The sequence below is a fragment of the Leishmania martiniquensis genome, chromosome 14, assembly GCF_017916325.1.
Source record: "Leishmania martiniquensis isolate LSCM1 chromosome 14, whole genome shotgun sequence".
Lineage (NCBI taxonomy): Eukaryota > Euglenozoa > Kinetoplastea > Trypanosomatida > Trypanosomatidae > Leishmania > Leishmania martiniquensis.
The window spans coordinates 565876-584673 of NC_090149.1; the positions used below are offsets into that span (position 1 = coordinate 565876).

General features: G+C 59.1%; 4 protein-coding genes across 4 annotated transcripts; all 4 read left to right on the plus strand.

The window, feature by feature from the left end:
- Positions 1 to 986: 986 nt before the first annotated feature.
- Positions 987 to 2834, plus strand: LSCM1_04933 (uncharacterized protein; the record flags this gene model as incomplete). The annotated part of the gene is made up of 1 exon (XM_067322415.1): positions 987 to 2834. One exon carries the CDS (start codon positions 987 to 989, stop codon positions 2832 to 2834), a length of 1848 nt encoding a protein of 615 aa, XP_067180188.1.
- An 8072-nt stretch (positions 2835 to 10906) lies between these two features.
- LSCM1_04934 (uncharacterized protein) lies at positions 10907 to 12487 on the plus strand (the record flags this gene model as incomplete). Its single annotated transcript, XM_067322416.1, has 1 exon — positions 10907 to 12487. One exon carries the CDS (start codon positions 10907 to 10909, stop codon positions 12485 to 12487), a length of 1581 nt encoding a protein of 526 aa, XP_067180189.1.
- A 1273-nt stretch (positions 12488 to 13760) lies between these two features.
- On the plus strand, positions 13761 to 15821 carry LSCM1_04935 (uncharacterized protein; the record flags this gene model as incomplete). Its single annotated transcript, XM_067322417.1, has 1 exon — positions 13761 to 15821. The coding sequence occupies one exon, from the start codon at positions 13761 to 13763 to the stop codon at positions 15819 to 15821; it is 2061 nt and encodes a 686-aa protein (XP_067180190.1).
- Positions 15822 to 16671: 850 nt separating this feature from the next.
- On the plus strand, positions 16672 to 17880 carry LSCM1_04936 (uncharacterized protein; the record flags this gene model as incomplete). Its single annotated transcript, XM_067322418.1, has 1 exon — positions 16672 to 17880. One exon carries the CDS (start codon positions 16672 to 16674, stop codon positions 17878 to 17880), a length of 1209 nt encoding a protein of 402 aa, XP_067180191.1.
- Between the last annotated feature and the right edge of the window lie 918 nt (positions 17881 to 18798).

Below are 18798 nucleotides of genomic sequence, written 5' to 3' on the forward strand. Positions count from 1 at the left end.
AGTCACTGCATCGTATCCGAGTGTCCGCCTTGTGAAGGTGAGGCGCGCGCGATTTCGAGTGCGCGCGCCTCCTCCTGCGTCGAGGAATGTGGTGCTGGAACGCTGCATTGTATGGGGTGAAGTGGTGCTCGCCGCTTTTGCGCGCGTACGCACTCAGGGAAGCCGAAGAGGAGGTGAGGGAGGGTACCGGAGCTGCCTGCTGGGGACGTGTATCCCTGCCCACCACGCACCAGCACCGTATTGCCCACCCCCCACCTACCTGCGTGCATGGATGCCGGCAGCCGCCTTCTCTAACGCTCGCTTCAATTTTTTCTTTTGTTTCTTCACCCTGGATTCCGTCGCAGCGACTCCTCAATGTGCTCTGAGGCGGTGTAAAAGGCGGAGAGCGAGGGGGGCAAGTCGTGACCTTTGCGTGTTGAAGTGTACGTGCCTTTGTGCCCTCGTGGCACCCCCTCGTTACTACGACAGCATGCCTCACGCGCTGGAGAGGAGCAGTGAGCTAAAAGATGTAAGTGGATTAACAATGCCGGCATACCACCTGTGCCACCCTTTCCCTGCATTTCTCTTCACGCCCGGCTGCGCATGCCATATGAGGCCATCGTCGTCCAGTCGCTGTCTCTCGCCCTCTCTTCTCCTCTCTGCAGTGCACTCGACTTGTCACCTTATTCGCGCGCAGGGATACCTCTGCGCTTGCGTGTGTGCGCGCTCTTCTGCTATCGTCGTCAACTATTCACCCCACCCCACTCTCTTCTTTTGTCTCTGTGCTCCCGAATCGCACCCGGTTAGACTGTTCACTCTCTACTTCTTCTGCGCGTGTTTGTGTGGGGGCGAAGCCAACGAGTGGGCACCGGCTCACTCATTACCCCTCCACCTGCACACTTTAAAAGGGAGGGAGAGAGAGCAGTATTGTGTGTATTTTTGTTGGCCTCTTCCTTCTCTTCACTTGATGTTTAGAGGTTAGCGCTCGGGTAGCAGTACGATCACAGATGCCTATTTCACGCTTGCCGGAGACTGCCGTCTCCTCCTCCCATCCACTTGACCTGGAGGACGACAGTGGTGCCGCCGGGACACTGAACTCGGCCGCGTCGACGGTGCCGCTACGCAGCTCGAAAAAATCAGCGTCTGTCACCTCTCACCACACGACCACCGACAAGGAGGCTGTGGAGCTCGACCCCGCTGCGCTGTGGGCAGCACTCGACTTGCCCGCACCGGAGTCGATACCCTCACAGCACACGTCGCGTCGCGTCGTCTTACTCGGACGTCCGCTCAGCGGGAAGCGTGCGCTTTGCCGGCGGCTGTGCTTTGCAGCGGAGGCACAGTACGCGGGCACCGATGAAGCCGCCGAGGGTGACCGCCAGCGCGGCGCTGTCTCGGCGGACAACGATCGGCAGCCCCTCTATCATCCAAGGTCCGACGACGATGACGATGCAGCTCTTTTTTCCAGCCAACATCTCGGCGGATGCGACATGCGAGGTGCCTACTCGACGGGGGATGCACCGCCGCCGGGCGGGGCGGTAGGCCCGCGCGATCGGGCGAACCCGCTGTCCCACGGTTCGGGCGTGTGTTTCGACTACGTCGTCCAACGAGTGCCGACGCGGCTCGCGCACGGCAGCGGCGACCCTGCGCCCGTGAATACGCGCGCGACGACCGGGTTCCTATCGACTCCGCTTTGTGGAACGGTGCGCCGCACAACAGAGTTTTTTTGTTGTGACAACGCTGGTGCCTTGACAATGGCCCTGCCATCACTCGATCACGTCGAGTCGGCGCTTGTGCTCATGGTGATCGATGTCAGTGATGTGTCGACGATACGACAACAGCTGAACTACTGCTACTCGACCCTAGATAGCTATGTCGCCAATCTGCTGCGTTCTCAGGCGCCGAATCACGACGAAGTGCGTCGTATGCAGCTTGCTGCGGCGCAGCAGGACTATTGGCTTGCCGAGGAGGAGAAGCTGCGCACTATGCGAACAAACTTGGCGAACAGCAGCAGCAGCAGCGGCGCTGTCGCGGCCTCTTCTGCCTCGGTGCTCAGCAAAGAGGGCGGGTCCGACGTTCCCTTTAAGGACCCGGCAGTGAACATCGACAAGGTGAACAGCACGTCGTATCGTGTGCCCGCCTCTGCTGGCATGGTGTGCACAATGCGCAGCGCCATTGTATGCACCAGGATCGAGGTCCTCGACCGCGCCTCGCGCGCCATCGGATCGACGGAGAGCGGCACCCCCGAAAATGAGGCGCTGCTGGATCGCCTCGGCATCCCAAGCGAGCTGCGCGTTGCCATGCGACATTCACGGCAGTCGCTGCTGCGGTTGGTGTCGCAGCTGCTGCGTCAGTACGCCATCTGCCATAGGGCCGCTCTTGTCTCGGTTTCTTCGCATGTTTCCATGACGACTGCCGGCGCTGAGGGCGACTATGCAAGCTCAGCGCTGGTGAATCCTTTCTTCAAGGGTCTCTGGGCCTACATTGCTTACGTCTTGTACAGCAGCAAGGAAGCGAGTGCGTCGGTGCCGAGTGACGTACTGCGCGTATGCTCAGCTCGAATGTACCCACACGCATTGCTGCCGTTCGGCCTTGATTCTTTGGCTCTGTTGAACCACTTCGTCACTTCGAGCAGCATACAGCTACCGGAAGGGCCGTCGCTGACGTCGCCGGAGGACCCTAGCGACTCGGCCATCCGCACGACCGCCGAAGGCGTCATCACGCCGGACGGCATCTTCTCTCTTCACCAAAAGTACATACAGCAGGCGCAAACCGACCTGACGAGCTCCCTGCCGCTGTGGGCCACCCCGGAGGAGTTTGCTCAGAGCGGTGAGGCGATGGTGTGGGACTGTATGTGAAGAAAAGCGCTCGAAAAAGAGGTGAACGGGCCGGGAGCGGCCGTATCTCACGTTGCACATCACCAAAGAGGTGCGGACGACGGTGACACTGGTGGGTGCCGTTGCGCCTATTGCTTCTAGGGTTCCCGAGTGCGCTTGCAGCCTTGTCGAAGGCCCCTCCCTTCCAAAAATGAGTCGAACTTCAACACGAGCACCGACGTGCCGCCACCTTCGCGGACAACTTCTGGATGCTGCGACGCGTTTGACTGAAGCGTCCTGCGCTAACATATGTGGCGGTATATCGCACCTCCTTCCGAGGCGTATGCAAGCTGCTCCCTTCGTGCATACCTGTACGTGGAGTAGCGACACTCTGCACTGTGTGTTGCTCACCTGCTTCCACCGTCTCATCCTCTCGAAGGCTGACGTCGCGGGGAATCACCCTGCCAGTCGTTGCTGCAGCGCATCCTCGTGGCCGCCCGAGTAGTGACACTGACCTTTGGCGAGCGTCTTTGTCTCTCTCCCTCGACACACCGCTTGTTCTCGCACCGCTCTCATGGACAGATCGCGGGCTTTCAACCATCTCCCACCGGTGACCTCACAGTGTCTTGCGCGGACACCTGCCTGCCAGAGATCCAAGACAAAGTCCAAACCGCTCTCCCGCTCCTCTCATCGTCTCGATGTGCTCGTACATCTTTCGCGTACCCTGACGGCCCCGCCCCTTCCCTTCGAACATCTATGCGCTTTCACTGCCGGCCTCTACAGCGGAGATGTCCATCGCTGCACCGCTTCTGCTCTTTCCTCCAAAAAGAGCCGCTACAGCCATACTTTGGTGAGCTTGTCATCTTGCTTCCACGCTGATGCTGCCGTGGGGGGAGGGAGGGGCGGCGATGGGCACCTCCCAAACCAACTGCTTGCTCAAGAAGTTAAGATGCAGCCGATACCTCTGCGACCCGCTTTCAAGCACGCGTTGGCATCGCCGCGCGTATCCTCACTTCAAGTTGGCGGGCGAGGCACATTCTGCTCTTCGCCGAGCTCTGCATGGGTATGAGCCCCGTGTGTACGGCCGCTTTCATCGGCACTTACATTGCCAGTCGAGGTCTGAGCGTAAATCCCCACGGCGCTGTCTCGCTACGCCATCTTGCGCTGGTGCTGGCGCGTCGACGGCACGTGCTCTCAACGCCTTGTTGCCCTTCACAACAGGGGGTGCTTGGCGAAAGCTTTTTAAAGAAGTTTCCACATTGACTTCTTCGACGCCTACGGCGAGCGCAGCCGCCGCATTGAGCGGCACAAAAAGGTGCTGCCGGTGCTCGCTGCAAAGGAGAGGGGAAGGCTGACCCAGGCAGCGCCAGGCCCGCCGCCGAATGCGACGCCTCGGCGAAGCGAAGCAGATGCCTTGGCTTTGACGGGCACCAGGGGTTTTCAGCGGAATAGATAAGGTGTCGAGGCCGCCCCGCAACCAGTCGCCTCTTTGAGACACGCTGCTTTCGGGCGCTTTCGCGCTCATCCACCACACGTTGTACGTCAAACGCGATGCCCAGGCGGAAGTGTGAAACGTAGACGCGGACAAAGACGCCTGGCTGAGGCTGCTGTCTTGCCTCGTGCTGTAGCTTGATCATGAGCTGTAGGCTCCCGATTGTCACCTCTCTGTGGACGCAGTGCTGACGGGAGCACGGCTATCTCGCAGGGCGTGTGAATGGTGTTTGGGCAGCCGCGCAACTCGCCCTCCACCTCTCGTGCTGCAGCGAGAAAGGGGGTAGGTAGGTGGGAGTGAGGGGAAACTGCGCGGCGGCGTCAAGACGGCGCGGAGGTTCTGAAACGGCCCTCTTGCGAAAGGGAGATGGCGCGCGCCACTGACAGTGGATAATCAGCAATGCGTGCCTCCCGTCGTCAGCCTCGCCCCCCCTCTTATCGTGCTTTTTGGCTCTTCGCTAATTTGAATGCACTATAGTGCACCGCTGAGACGACTGCCACCCTGTGGCGTGCATGACGCTTTTTGTGCCCCTCCGCTGCACTGGTGCTGTACTCTCCGACATGCTCACCGCCTTCGCCGACGTGCAGGGGTCGACACACACCAGCATGTGCAACCTATCCTGCGAACGCCTTTGAAACCTCCTGTAAGCAGTGCGCCCATTTCCCTCTCTACACTCCCTATCAGGCCCCCCCACCTAGCACACACACACAAACATACACACCGCTTTCTTTTCCACCCCTTTCCGCCCTTTTCGTCCTTTTCATAAACGAACTTGCGCAGATTTCAGAGAATGGCGCAACGGCGCCGCGGTAAGGAGTCCTCAAACGAGGAACCAGCCAAGCCGGAGCTGCTTGACGGGGAAATAGAGCAGGAGCATGCGGCCACCGCCAATGCGTTGGTGACGCAAGCCACGCACATCAACCCAGAGGCGGCCGCCTTTTTCGAACTGTGCCCATGGACAAAGATGATGCCGCTCTTCGCGCCGAGCTGTAAAGCGTTTGGACCTAAGCGAGTCATCGCGCTGGGCCTCTGCTACTTCCTCAACAAGGGCCTCGGCAGCTACTTCGTAAAGCTCTCCCGGTACGCTATGTTTCGCACCCGCTTCGGCATCGATGGTACCCGCTACCAGCGCCTGTCCAACTTGTATGCGATGGGCTGGTCAGTGAAGGCGTTTTCCGCTTCTCTGTCGGACACATTCGCGCTTTTTGGCTACACGAAACGGTGGTACTGCGCCGGCTCGTGCGTGTTGGGTGCGGCCTTCGCGCTGGCATTAGGCGCGTTGCCGGCGAAGGAGTCAAGTGCCGACATGGGTGCGGGATTCATGTTCTTGACGAACTTCTGTATGGCGAACGTTGATATCTTGTCAGAAGGCCACTACAGCCGCATCCTGCGCGCGCGTCCCGATGCCGGCCCTTCGCTCTTGAGCTGGATATGGGTGTTTATCTTTACAGCTTCCCTGACGGCCGCGGTTATCCAGGGCCCTCTGTCGGACAAGAACATCCCGCACGTCGGTCTCTTCATCTCTGCTGCCTGCCAGGCTCTGGCGCTGCTCTTCTTCATCTTGAACTGGTATGGTGAGCGTGAAAACCCTGTCGAGAGCTACGAGGACTGCGTGCTAGGAAAAACAGCGGTTCCGAAGCGCAAGGTGGCCGATGACTCCACGGCGGGGACTACTTCTCTGCGGCAGGGGGAGAATCTTCGCCCTGAGCTGGCCCCCGATGCAAAGCGCAGCCTATCTGCAGAAAACTTGGCGGAGCTTCCACAAACTATGCTCAACACGCCAGATCTCTCACAGGACTTGATCCGCAGCGACGCCTGCGGTGATCACCGCGACGACGTTCTGGATGAAGCGGACACTGATCAGAGCGCCTATATATCTTCGCTGTGCTATGGTGCTTTGGAGGTGAACCGCGAGGTTTTCTTCCGCAACTGGCGACTCTTTGTGTACTCGGGGGTGATAGTGTGCGCTGTTGTGGCACAATGCCTCGTAACGGTGTTCGGCACATCCCACGACTTGGGCTTTTCGTCTCTGGCTATCGCGGTGGTGTGCTGCGGCATGGCGTTCTGGGCCTGTAGTCGTGTGGTTGCCAAGTCCATCGTCTTCGTCTTCCTCGACATGTTGGTCTATCTGCAGCTGCCTGGCGTGCTGGACAGCTTTTACATGGCGACAAAGGAGTGCTACCCGGACGGGCCGCACTTCACCTACGTGTTCTACAATACCATTGGCTCCATTATCGGTAATATTGGCGGTATTGCAGGCGTCTTGTGCTTCTCGACCATCTTCTCGAGGAGCAGCTACTGGTGCACTTTTATCGTCACGACACTCGTGAAGATGATGGGCTCCGTATTTGACATCGTGATTGTGAAGCGCTGGAACCTCTCGATAGGGATTCCTGACCACGCCATGTTCATCATGGGCAATGCCATTGTCTACGAGGTCTGCAGCCAGCTTGCCTGGATGCCTGTGGTCCTCCTCTTCTCGCGCCTCTGCCCGCGGGGATCGGAGAGCATGGTCTACGCGCTGGCCTCCGGCTTCAGCAACATGGGCCAGTCTATGTCTTCCACGATTGGCTCTCTCTTTATGGAGCTCGTGTGGCCCATCAGAACAACCGGCGTCAACGGCTGTAACTTTGACAACGCTCCCATGCTGCTGCTTGTGGCGCACATCGTGTTTCCCCTGGCGGTGATCCCGCTGAGTATACTGTTGCTACCGCGCGCGCGCATCTGCGACGACCTTGATGCCGACGGCAAAATCGTGCGGTGCTCTGATAGGACCGACGCGGACGGCTCCCATAGTCTGGACAGCGCTGACGAGAGTGTCTCGGCCTCGCGCAAGCCTAATTTGCACGGAGCTGGGATGCCGGATGGCGAAAGGGTCATGAAGGGAGGGCGCCCCCGGCTCTGCTAACATGAACTGTTTAGCGCAGGTCTTACCATGAAGGGCTTACGAGCGAGCCGCCCAGTTGCACGACGGCGAAGTGGGGGAGGGCGCACCCGCGGTGACAACGTATCCACGCGAGCGCTTTTTTTCTCTCTAGATTCTCGGGCCTCCCTCTTCTTATCCGTACTCCTCAATGGTCCTCTTCTTTCACCCGCGCCTCCCCACGTTTCTCCGTAGCAAACGTGAACCACCACCGAGTCCGTGGCGACGGCAAAGACGTCGTCGTGCCGCTTCTCCGTTGGCACGCAGCGGCAATCCACGCCTCGGGGCCTTTCCTTTTCGCTCTCTTCCAGTTCGCCACACATGCACACACACGCACGGACAGAGAGAGGGGGAGAGAGGGGCAGGGCTAATCGAAAATGTGAGCAGAGACGTTTGCCTCTTTTAGCGTTGCTTCGCGTGGCCGTGCACACAAGGGTGGGGTGGGTAAGGATACGACCCTCCTCGACTGCCACCACCAACACCACCTCTCGACCCCTTCCCATTCCAGCCCGTTCATTAGCCTCGCCTACGATTCGACCTTACCATACGCTCTTCTCGCCTGTCATGACTTCCCACCAAGGCAGCACGTGTAAATGCCCCTCCCCCGACCTCACCTCTTTCGGCAAGGGTATCTCTCTCTGTGTGCGTGTGTCGCCTTCCCTGTCTTGCTCTCTCGTCCACGGGCGGCGCAACGCTTTCGTACTTTTTTTGTTTTTCGCTTTGCTTTACATCCCATTTTTACATCTTTTCTCTGCTCGCTTGCCGCGCCTCTTCTCTCCCCCTCGCTGTGCATGTGTCGCCCTTTGTTCGACAGAGCCAGCGGGGGAGAGTGATGGTGGTGGTGGCGGGAGGCCCACCTCTTCACAGAGGTCTTTTTCCTCATCTCTCCCCTTCCTTACTTACTCGCATCTCGCCATCTCCAGGGGTTTGGAGTGAGACACGTTGTGTGACGTCGTTTCGCAGCACGTTTGCCGTGGCGCACCTTCTCCCTCTCTACACCGCTTTCAGCGCTTCGCTCCTCTGCTGATTTGGCCGCTTCCGCTTGTCGTATGCCCCCATGCGCCATCCCTTCTTTCTCCCTCCCGTTTTTTTTTTCACCATTGACTTTCCCTTTGCCGATTCTTTTCCCCTTTTCGCTCCGTATTTTATTGCACGCCTCTCTGCTGCTGTGTCTCGTAAGTGTGGAAGAAAAGTGCGCTGCTGTGGTCGTTCGGCCTCTCGCCATGAATTCACCGAGAGGGCGGAGAGACGTGAGTGCCTTCCCTTTGTGCTTACTTCGCGGACCCTGGGGTATCCCATCCACGTCCTTTTTCTTGCGGATATGTGTGTGTGTGTGAGTGAGTGTGCGCGTACCAGATACCCTGGCCATGCCGGCGATCTCATCGCTTACTAGGGCTCTGATAATCCTGCTGTCTGTGGTGTGGGCGGGGCAGGCCTGAGCGGGCGTCGTGCTGCAGGGACGTGCAGCCGTGCTGACGGCCGCAGCAGTCCACGACGTATTGCGTTCACGTATCGACAATTATAGGCGTCTGTCTGCAGCCTTTCTTTTTCTTCTTTTTTCTTCGCGCGCGCGGGCTGCGTAGCGGTGATGCTGAGCGTGAGCCTCGACCGCGGCCAGCGCTGCGCGCCGTGTGAACAGCGATGGCGTGCAGGGTGTGAACGGGTGTTGGCCGGCCCCGCACCATGACATAGCCGTGGCGGAGCAGAGGTGGGCGAGCTTCGGTCGCGCGCGCGTATATTTCTGTCGAGCTGCGCACGGTGCGATGGGCGTATGAAAGGGAGTCGAATACCGAGATCGATGCTCATGTGCCCTGCTCACACGTCTGGTGCCATCCTCGCAGAAGAAAAAGCATTTTCGTTGTGCTCTCGAAATAATCGTCTCCCTCCCCCCTCCGGATGCGCATCGTTCGCCCCGCTGCTCTGAATCGTTTCCACGGCGGCTCCCCGCTGTCCACCAATCTCTATCGGGTCATCCACCTCCCTCCCCTGACACACCTCTCAACGTCCTCGGTCTCTGGTGTTTTCTGCGAACACGTTTCTTCGCTTCTCCTTGCGTGTTCTGGAGAGCCGCTGCGATGCTTCACGTACACATCATCAAGACACCATTGCCTCTGTTAGCAGTGTGGCATGCGACCGTTGGTGGAACGATCACGCGCAACCTCTCGTGGCACCCTGTGTTTGTTGGCACGCGCGGGGAGGGGGGTGCGCCGAGCGGCGGCAAGCGAGCAGGCAATCAGATGAAACCGTAGAGGGAGTGGAGCATGGTGAAGTGGTGTGGAGAAAAGGAGGGGGAGGAGGGGCAGAGGCTTATGTGGTGGTAGAGGTGGTCTACCCCGGGGCGGGGCGGGGCCATTACTGAGACAACACATCAGGCACCTGCCACTCACCGTCTTCATCTCTTGCCTATTATTTTCGCCGCCCTTCTATTTTCGGCGTCTTGGCGTCTTCGCTGATCACGACCTTTTTTTTTGCCTGCTGCCTTGCGAAACGGAGGCGCTCACTCAACTTTCTTTTTGCTCTTGCTCTTTGCGGTCTACTGAGATGCGGCGCGTCGTTTCAATGGCATACGGGATGGACCTCCTCGGGTAAACTCCGAAATGGTAAAGGCACGCGTTGAGGAGGTCGCGGCAGAAGGCATGAAGGGCGTGAGGAAAACAAATACGCGCTCTTTCACCACCGTTCCTGTGCATGCCGATCAACCGACGTTACATACTGTCAACGCTGTTCAGCATTCCTCACGGGAGGCTGCGTAGCCCCGCTGTTCGACACAGCTGATGTTCAAGCGAAAAAAATGCAGAAGGTACTCGACCCACCGATGCTGTGCTGGGGCGCATAAGGGGCGTGGAGGCTGTGGGCCTCAAATCGCCGAGCCCTGCTCGCTCTGGGTACCCCCTTTTATCTCTCCCGTGTGGCAACCGAACGGAGGCCTGAATAACCCATCTGTCTTTGCGATACTTTATGATTGATCTCCAGGGCTCCTTCGAAGCAGTTCATGCGTCAAGAGCATCAGCTGGCTCGCTCTCCTACCTATTCTCTTCTTCACTATCTTCTTCCCCCTCCCCGCAACACATACACACACACAGACAGACACACGCACTACGGTCACTCCCCGGCACGTAATCCCTCTGCTACGCTTCGAGGCTATCGACGTCTAGCGCCTGCGCGCCATGTGCACATGCATGGGTGGCTGCCTCGGGCGCAACGCGCTCTTCCTGACACATTTGACTAAGAGCGCCCGTGTATACACCCAGGCGTGATGCCCCTTGTCTCTCGTTACTTTCCTGACTCGTTCTTCGAGACGAGTGCTGTGCGGCGAGGCGAGAACACCCCCTCCCCATTGCCTTTGTGCGGCCTCTCCTCGACCCTCCGCATGGGCATGCGGGCAGTCTTGCAGGGAAAGCGCTGCCTGCCCGCCAGCCATACCGCTCTTCCTTCACGTTCTATCCTCTTATCCCCCGCCCCCCCTGCTTCCACTTTCTCTCGCCTTCCCTTCTGCCTTGTCCGCACGCTTTCCGCGCGGCACAGCCCCATTCCCGTAGCAGCCCCACACCTCATCACGCGCAACTACGCACTCTAGCACTACTCCTTCCTCCATCCCCTCGCGTAGATCTCGGGCATCCGACGTACGTCCTCTGCAACCTCTCCGTGTCCTCTCAGCCTTCACCTCTCCCCCTCGTTCTGCTTTACCATCACCGTGAAATGCCGTCCGTGCACGTGAAAAGCGACAAAGTACGCTACACGCCCGATGCGATCGAGTCGCAGTATGAATACGCGACGACGCGTGTGAGCCGAAGCGCGGACGGTACCGTAGTGGTGGAGCCGGTGACGCACCGGCTGGTGTTCCGCACGGAGCGCAAAGTGCTGCGCGTGGGCGTCATGCTGGTCGGGTGGGGTGGCAACAACGGTACGACCGTGACAGCCGGCATCCTGGCCAACAAGCTGGGCCTGTCTTGGCGGACGCGGCGCGGCACAATGTCGGCTAACTACTTCGGTTCCATCACGCAGTCCAGTACGATTAACCTTGGCATGACCCGTGACATGAATGAGATCTTTGTGCCGCTGAAAGACGTTGTGCCGATGGTGGCGCCCGACGACCTGGTGATCGGTGGATGGGACTGCAACAATACGAACCTCGGCGATGCGATGCGGCGCGCAGGGGTGCTGGATGTGCAGCTTCAGGACGCGTTGTACGAGCACATGAAGGATCTCCACCCGCTTCCGGCCATCTTCGACATCGATTATGTCGCGGCGAACCAGAAGGAGCGTGCAAACAACGTCCTGGACGCATGCGACCGCTGGGGTGCAGTGGAGCAGGTGCGCAGCGACATCCGCCAATTCAAGGTGTCCAACCAGCTGGACAAGGTGCTCGTGCTGTGGACTGCCAATACGGAACGCTTCAGCGAGTACCGCGATGGTGTCCACGACACGGCCGCCAACCTGGTGGCGGCCGTGAGGCGCAACGAGGCGGAGGTGGCACCGTCTGCGCTCTACGCAATGGCGGCCATCCTCGAAAAGTGCAGTTTCATCAACGGCGCGCCGCAGAATACGCTGTGCCCCGGGCTGGTGGAGATGGCCCGCGCAGCTCATGTCTTCCTCGGCGGCGACGACTTCAAGAGCGGACAGACGAAAATGAAGAGCGCATTGGTTGAGTTTTTTGTCGGCGCCGGCATCAAGCCGGAGTGCATCGCAAGCTATAACCACCTGGGCAACAACGACGGCTACAACCTCTCCAGCCCCAAGCAGTTCTGCTCGAAGGAGATCACCAAGAGCAATGTGGTGGACGACATGATCAGGTCGAACACGGTCTTGTTCCCCGAAGGGACGCCGAAGCCCGACCACTGCATCGTCATCAAATACATGCCCTACGTGGGCGACAGCAAGCGAGCGATGGATGAGTACACCTTTTCCATCTTCATGGGTGGCCAGCAGACCGTCGTGCTTCACAACACCTGCGAGGACTCCTTGCTCGCAGCGCCGCTCATCATCGACATGCTCGTGCTCACCGAGCTCATGGAGCGCGTCACAATCAGCGCCAGCGATGGGCTGCAGACACCGCCACTGACTTCTTTCGAGCACATGGAGACCGTTCTCTCTATCCTGTCCTACCTGCTCAAGGCACCCGCGGTCCCCGAGGGGGCGCCGGTGATAAACGCGCTCAATCGCCAGAAGGCGGCCATCGAGAACTTGCTGCGCGCCATGATCGGGCTGCCGGCTGAGAGCAACATGCTGCTCGAATGCCGCGTCCCCTTCATGCGGGAGAAGCGCGTCTGCGACGAGTGAGCCTGAGGCCTCAAAGAGCCCTTTCATCGCCCGTCCATCCCTCCCCCTCCCTTCCTAACAACTTCTTTGTGCGACACGGAACGACTCTTGTGCGACCCATCACCACCCGTCCGACCTAAATCCTTCCCCGCCCGCTAACGGCTCTGCACACACGAATATGTAGGCGCATAGACACACGAGCCCTCCGCGCCGGTCTGCCGTGCGCAGCCGTGAAGCTGCAATCTGTCGTCGATGTGTCAAAGTGTGGGTGCTATGCCGTCGGCATGCCGGGTAGGGAGTGGGTGGGGCGGGGTCAGCGCTGGCGCCGCAACTCTCCGTCCCCCAATAACCCGCCCCTTCCTCCGTCACACCAAAGACGGCGGCGGCTTCGGGTGGCGGACGCGATGCGAGACGCAGCCCCATGCCTGCATCCCGGTGTAACAGCGGTGTACGTTGCCCGCGGATTGGTGCAGCGTTCCGTATGACAATGGTTGCCTTTGGCGCGTTGTCGAGCTTTCCTTTCACCGACTTCTATTCTTAACCGCTTTTCCCTTCCTCTTTTCTCCTTCCTTTCCGTTGCTTATGCGCGTTGAAGAGTCTATACGCGACTGAGACGTCTGTGTGTGTGTGTGCCGCCCACGTGATGGACTTTCTATTGACGATTGCCTCTGCGCTCTTTTCCGTTTCTCTGCCTCCGGTTCTGATGTGCGCTTGAGGCATAACCTCTCGGGCAATGGTAGGCGACTTCACCCCTTCTCTCTGACGCCTTCTCGCCCATGCGTATCGCGTGGTGCGACGAAGTGCAGAGCGGCACTTTTGTTGTATGTGTGTGTGTTCACCGTCTGTTGCCCCTCCCTCGTACCGCCGAATGTGCAGTGAGGATGAAACAGGAGGCACCTCGCCGCCAAACATGATCGAACCGCGAAGCTCTTAAATGGCAGGATGACATCTTGCACCGACTCCTCCGGCGAACCCTCACCCTTGTCTCTTCACTTGCTGCGCCCCTAATCTCACGGAACGCTCACGCGCTCCTTGGACGGTCATGGCGTCGTTCCTGTCACTGCACTTCGCTCACTGCATCGCTTCGGTGCCAATGAAACACACACACACACACACATCTAAAATGGAAATCGCCCGCGCATAGAGCTGTTTGTCAGCACCGAGAAGAAAATTAAGGCGAAAGGAAGGAAAAACGTTCTCCATTGCGAACCACCGCTCCGCACCTCTCCGCCGCCTGCTGAGTTGTCACTCGCGCGTTTGCCGGCTCTCTTCACGATTGGCCCTACTGAATACGATGCCGTCTCCCATGAACACGGACGAGCGCTATCAACTTCTCCGCAGTGTCGGAGAGGAGTGCATTCAGGAAAGTGAACTGCGAAACCTCACCGAGAAGAAGCCGAATATTCGCTGTTACGATGGCTTTGAACCGTCCGGCCGAATGCACATTGCCCAGGGCATCTTCAAGGCCGTCAATGTGAACAAGTGCACGGCGGCCGGATGCGAGTTCGTTTTCTGGGTGGCGGACTGGTTTGCCCTCATGAACGACAAGGTTGGCGGGGAGCTGGAGAAGATCCGCATTGTCGGTCGGTACCTGATGGAGGTGTGGAAGGCAGCGGGCATGGACATGGAGAAGGTTGTATTTCTGTGGAGCAGCGAGGAAATTACGCGACACGCCGACACATACTGGCGCATGGTGCTGGACATTGGCCGTCAGAATACGATTGCCCGAATCAAGAAGTGCTGCACGATTATGGGCAAGACGGAAGGAACCCTGACGGCGGCACAGATGCTCTACCCACTGATGCAATGCACCGACATTTTTTTTCTGAGAGCAGACATCTGCCAGCTGGGCCTCGACCAGCGTAAGGTCAACATGCTCGCCCGCGAGTATTGTGACCTGATCGGCCGTAAGCTGAAGCCGGTGGTGCTATCGCACCACATGCTGGCTGGGCTGAAAAAGGGGCAGGCAAAGATGAGCAAGAGTGACCCTGACAGCGCCATCTTCATGGAGGACACGGAGGAAGACGTCGCACGCAAGATTCGCCAAGCCTACTGCCCACGTGTCAGGCAGTCTGCCGATGCCATTGCGGACGACGGTGCGCCAGTCGCCACGGATGACCGCAACCCGGTGCTCGACTACTTCCAGTGCATCGTCTACGCCCGTCCTGGCGGTGCGGCGACTATTGACGGTGTGTCGTACGCTACCTATGCTGATCTTGAGCAGGCGTTCGTGAGCGAGACGGTCAGCGAGGATGCCCTGAAGTCGTGCCTCATTGAAGAGGTGAACACCCTGCTGGCGCCGGTGCGCCAGCACTTCTCCTCCAACTCGGAGGCTCACGAGCTGCTTGAGGCGGTCAAGTCGTACCAAAAAAATGGTGCGGCACTTCCACTGGATGAGATGACACTTCCAGCTGCCCCGGATAGGCCGCACGCATGCATGTGGATGCCGGCGCTGCTGAAGGTGCCGCTGAGTGTCGCAGAGGGGATGATCAAGGCGGCCAAGGACTTCATCGCCGCCCATCCGGAGGGCACGGTGACGCTAATGCTGCCTGACTGGTCCGCAGTGGCTAGTGACGAGATCACTGGGGTAGAGAAAGATATCTCGGCTGCTCTGATGGTGCACTCACAGCTTCTCAAGGCATATGGGCTTCCTGAGTCGGTGAAGATCATGACGGAGAACGAGTTCATTCTCGGCAATCCCAGTGACTTCTGGGTTGGCGTCATTGGTGTGGCGCGCAAGAATATGCTGAGTGATATCGAGGAGCTCTACGGAGGAGACGTGCGCAACGCTGGCCAGGTTATCGCCGTTCTCATGCGCGCTGTCACTGCTCTGATGCTCTCCGTCTCACATGTCATCTCCACCTCGTTGGATGGACAGATCAACACCTTTTCCCGTGAGTGCACAAAGGGACGCATCGCGTGTCTGCAGACCCAGGAGGGGAGCATTCCGGCACTGCACCGTCCTGACGCCGCCCCGACGGTACTTGGCGCCGACGACGTCCTCTACCTCGATGACAATGACATGGACATCCGTCGCAAAATCAAGAAGGCATATTCAGCGCCAAACGAGGGGTTCAATCCAGTCATATCGGTCGCCAAGCACCTTCTCGCGCAAGAAGGCACCCTCAGCATCGAGCGTGCCGAGGCCTCCGGCGGCAGCGTGAGCTACACCACTCCGGAGGCTCTCGTTGCAGACTGTAGCAGCGGTGCTCTCCACCCCGCAGATCTCAAGACGGCGGTGTCGCAGCAGCTGCTGGTCCGTTCCGCAGCAGCGCGCGAACTGCTCAACGGGGAGCTGAAGAAGAGCATCGTCATCCTTCGTAGCGCAGAAAAGAAGATGGCGAAGAAAAGATAAGCGGTGGGGGAGTGTGAGGAAGACAGTGAGGGAGAGGGGGGTGGGTGGGCGGAACAGGAGGCGATAAGGTAAGGCACTCCCCCCTCTCCTGACCGGCTCTCTCTCTCTCGCGAGCCGCCTCGTTTCATGTCGCTGCGTGCGGCTAACGGTGTCTCTAATGCGTTTGCCTGTGACTCGTGCCCTAACGCGCTCACAGCGGGCTTAATGCAGGAGGAAGGAGAGGGTCGCGCGTGCAGTGTGCGGCTTGCACGCTCACATGCCTCTGTCCTCTTCAGCAGAGATTCTTGCATGGCTTGACGTGAGGAGCGGGAGTACAGCACCGCTTGCGAAACAACAACAACCGACCGCCGCGTATAAGAGTGCGGCGTGCCCACCCAACCTCTGTGTGGTAATCCGGGCACAGGGCAGAACTAAAAGCTGACACCGCCATGCACGCCTCCCCCCTCCTCCCTCAGGGCAACCTGCTGCCGGTCCACGACACTGACTCACTTAATCCGCTGCATACGGCGGGATGATGCATCTCTTTCACCCTGTGAGACAAGGAAACAGCTGCGAAACGCACTCAATGTGGCTTTACCAGCAAAGCAGCAGCTTCTCTTCTCTCGCACGACCATTTCTCACCATCAACAGGCTGTTCTCCGCATCTCTCTGCACTCACTTGTCGCCGTCACCGATTTTTCTTGTTAGACGCTCCCCATCGCCACCAGCGCACAGGAGGGAGGAGAGGCCTATTGCCTTTGTAATCGCTGGGAGGACCCTAACCTCTTTCTCTCTCTCTCTGGCAGGCTGTATTTGGAACGGGTGGGGCAGTCTTGCACACGCACATACATGTGTGTGGCGCACAGAAGCAATGCACGTCCGTTTTCCGTCTTGCACCAAGACGGTTGGCGATGTCCTGTGCTTCTCCTCACGCGGCCAGCATAGCGGCACGGAGCGTCCGCAATGTCGCCCTCTGCAAGGCGTTCCCCTCAAGGCGCCCGCCATGCCTCCACCGCCGCCGCCTCTGCTTCCTACTCCTTGGCCGGGCAAAGCGCGTCGTGCTGCTGTCGTACACGAGCCTAGTCAGCGTAGCCGCTCATCGTACCGCCCCGTTGACGAGGCGCTCTTTTGCGCTCTGAGAATGGAGAGCGAAGGAGACGTCTTGCGGCAGTTGCGAGCATACGGGCTGGCGAAACTCATAAAGGACTTCCGAGCGCTCTGCAGCAGCCTCAGTCTGCACAACTTAGGGGTGGAGGACTTCACGTTCCTCTGCGCCTCTGTGCTCCAGTGTCAGGTGCAGCCGCACGGCTGCGAAGTTGTCTTCGACTTTCTGCGAGGCGAACGCACATCAGGCGGCTGCATCAGCGTTGTGCAACTCCTTGAGAGGCTGCGGACGTTGTTTGAGCCTATCGAAGTACTGTATGCACTGCAGCTCAAATGCCTCCTTGAAACCAGCAGGCTCGATGACTGCAACCTGTCGTTCAGTGAACTCGAGAAGGCTGAGGCCGGCTTGCGCTCTCTTCTCGTTGACACCCCACGCGATCGAGAAGTCGGCGCGCAATGTGAACACCTCGGCGACGAACTCCGGCGGATGCAGTTGAACTTTTCCGTGCCGGTACCGACGTTTCGTTTGCTGGTGCGTCTCTCGGCGCGTGCGCTGCAGTCGGCGGTGCACGCGCTGGGGTGGGATGGGAAAATGCGACGACACCTCCCACAGGAGGATGATGAGTTCAGCGATGATAAGTCGCAGGAGCCGCTCCGTGCATTTGACATCAGCCGCATCACAGCATGTACATTAGACGAGGTTTGTAACGAGTCTGGCTTTCAGGACAGGAACGTCGCGCTACTCTCCGCGGTAGCGAAACTGTACCATCGTCGCCTTGCTGGGCGGGCAGAGTCCGGGGTCGTCACCGAGCAGCTGGGCTCTGCGCCTCGGACCACCGCGCGGGCCGAAAGTTTCGTCTCAGCGGTGAGCCCTTCGAGCTCCAAGGCTGACCCGGCGCATCCCCGCTTCACAGCTGACGTTTACGCCGTTTTGCCCACCCTGCAATCTTCCTCAGCGACCAATATGGTTGCTTGATGGTCGAACTAGCAAGGCGAATCGGTGGCCAACGGCCGCTGTAAGGTAGAAACATCCTGCGGCAAGCAACGCGGTCGAGGAAACGCATCCTCTGGCCGCCGCTCTGCTCACTGCTCTCCTCCCACTCGACTGAGAGCACCTCCGCTTTCGCCGTTTTCCCCCCTTTTCACTCTTTGTCGTGTGTCTCTATGCATCGTCTTGTCGGCTGGGCCGTTTTGTTTTGGTGTGCGGCGCTGCGCGCGCCGCCCGTTCGCGTCGCCCCCACTCATTTGCTCAGCTCATTGGATGTGTTCATCTGTTCTCTCTTCATCTTCCCCGTTACGCCCTTCCCCCTCGCTGTCGCTTCTCACCACCGGCGCTTTCGATTCCACCGGAGGGAGGAAGGGAGGGAGGGGAGAGGGCGGGGAGAGGGTGAGTTGGTGCTATACATACGGCGCCCCCCCTCCCCCTGCTGGCAACGACACGTGCTCATGGGCCCTCTTTTTCTTCGCCATCGTATTTCGTCTCGCGTGTCTTCTATACCAGTCCCGTAAGTGATGTGCGCACGAGACGCAGACATAGCATAGTGGAAGGGAGTCGCTCCCCTTTACCTCGTCTCCTCACACGCAAGGGCATGCACGAAGCAGCCTGCTCTGAACACGCATCTGCGCGAGTGAGCCTCGCTCTGAGCGTGCCACTGCTTCTGGCAGCTGGTGTACGCCACTTCTGATGACGTGTGGAGAGCCTAATCCTTCACTGCGTCGAGCACCGCTCAAAGGTAGACAGACTCGCGCACGCACTCACGCAAAGAGACCGCTGCTCCTCCTGCTTTCCCATCCCCTGCTTTTTAACTGAACTGGCTCCATCGGACGTGCTCCCTCCTCGCCTTCTCTCAGTAAGTGCGGACAACACTATATATGTGCGTGTGTCACGATACCC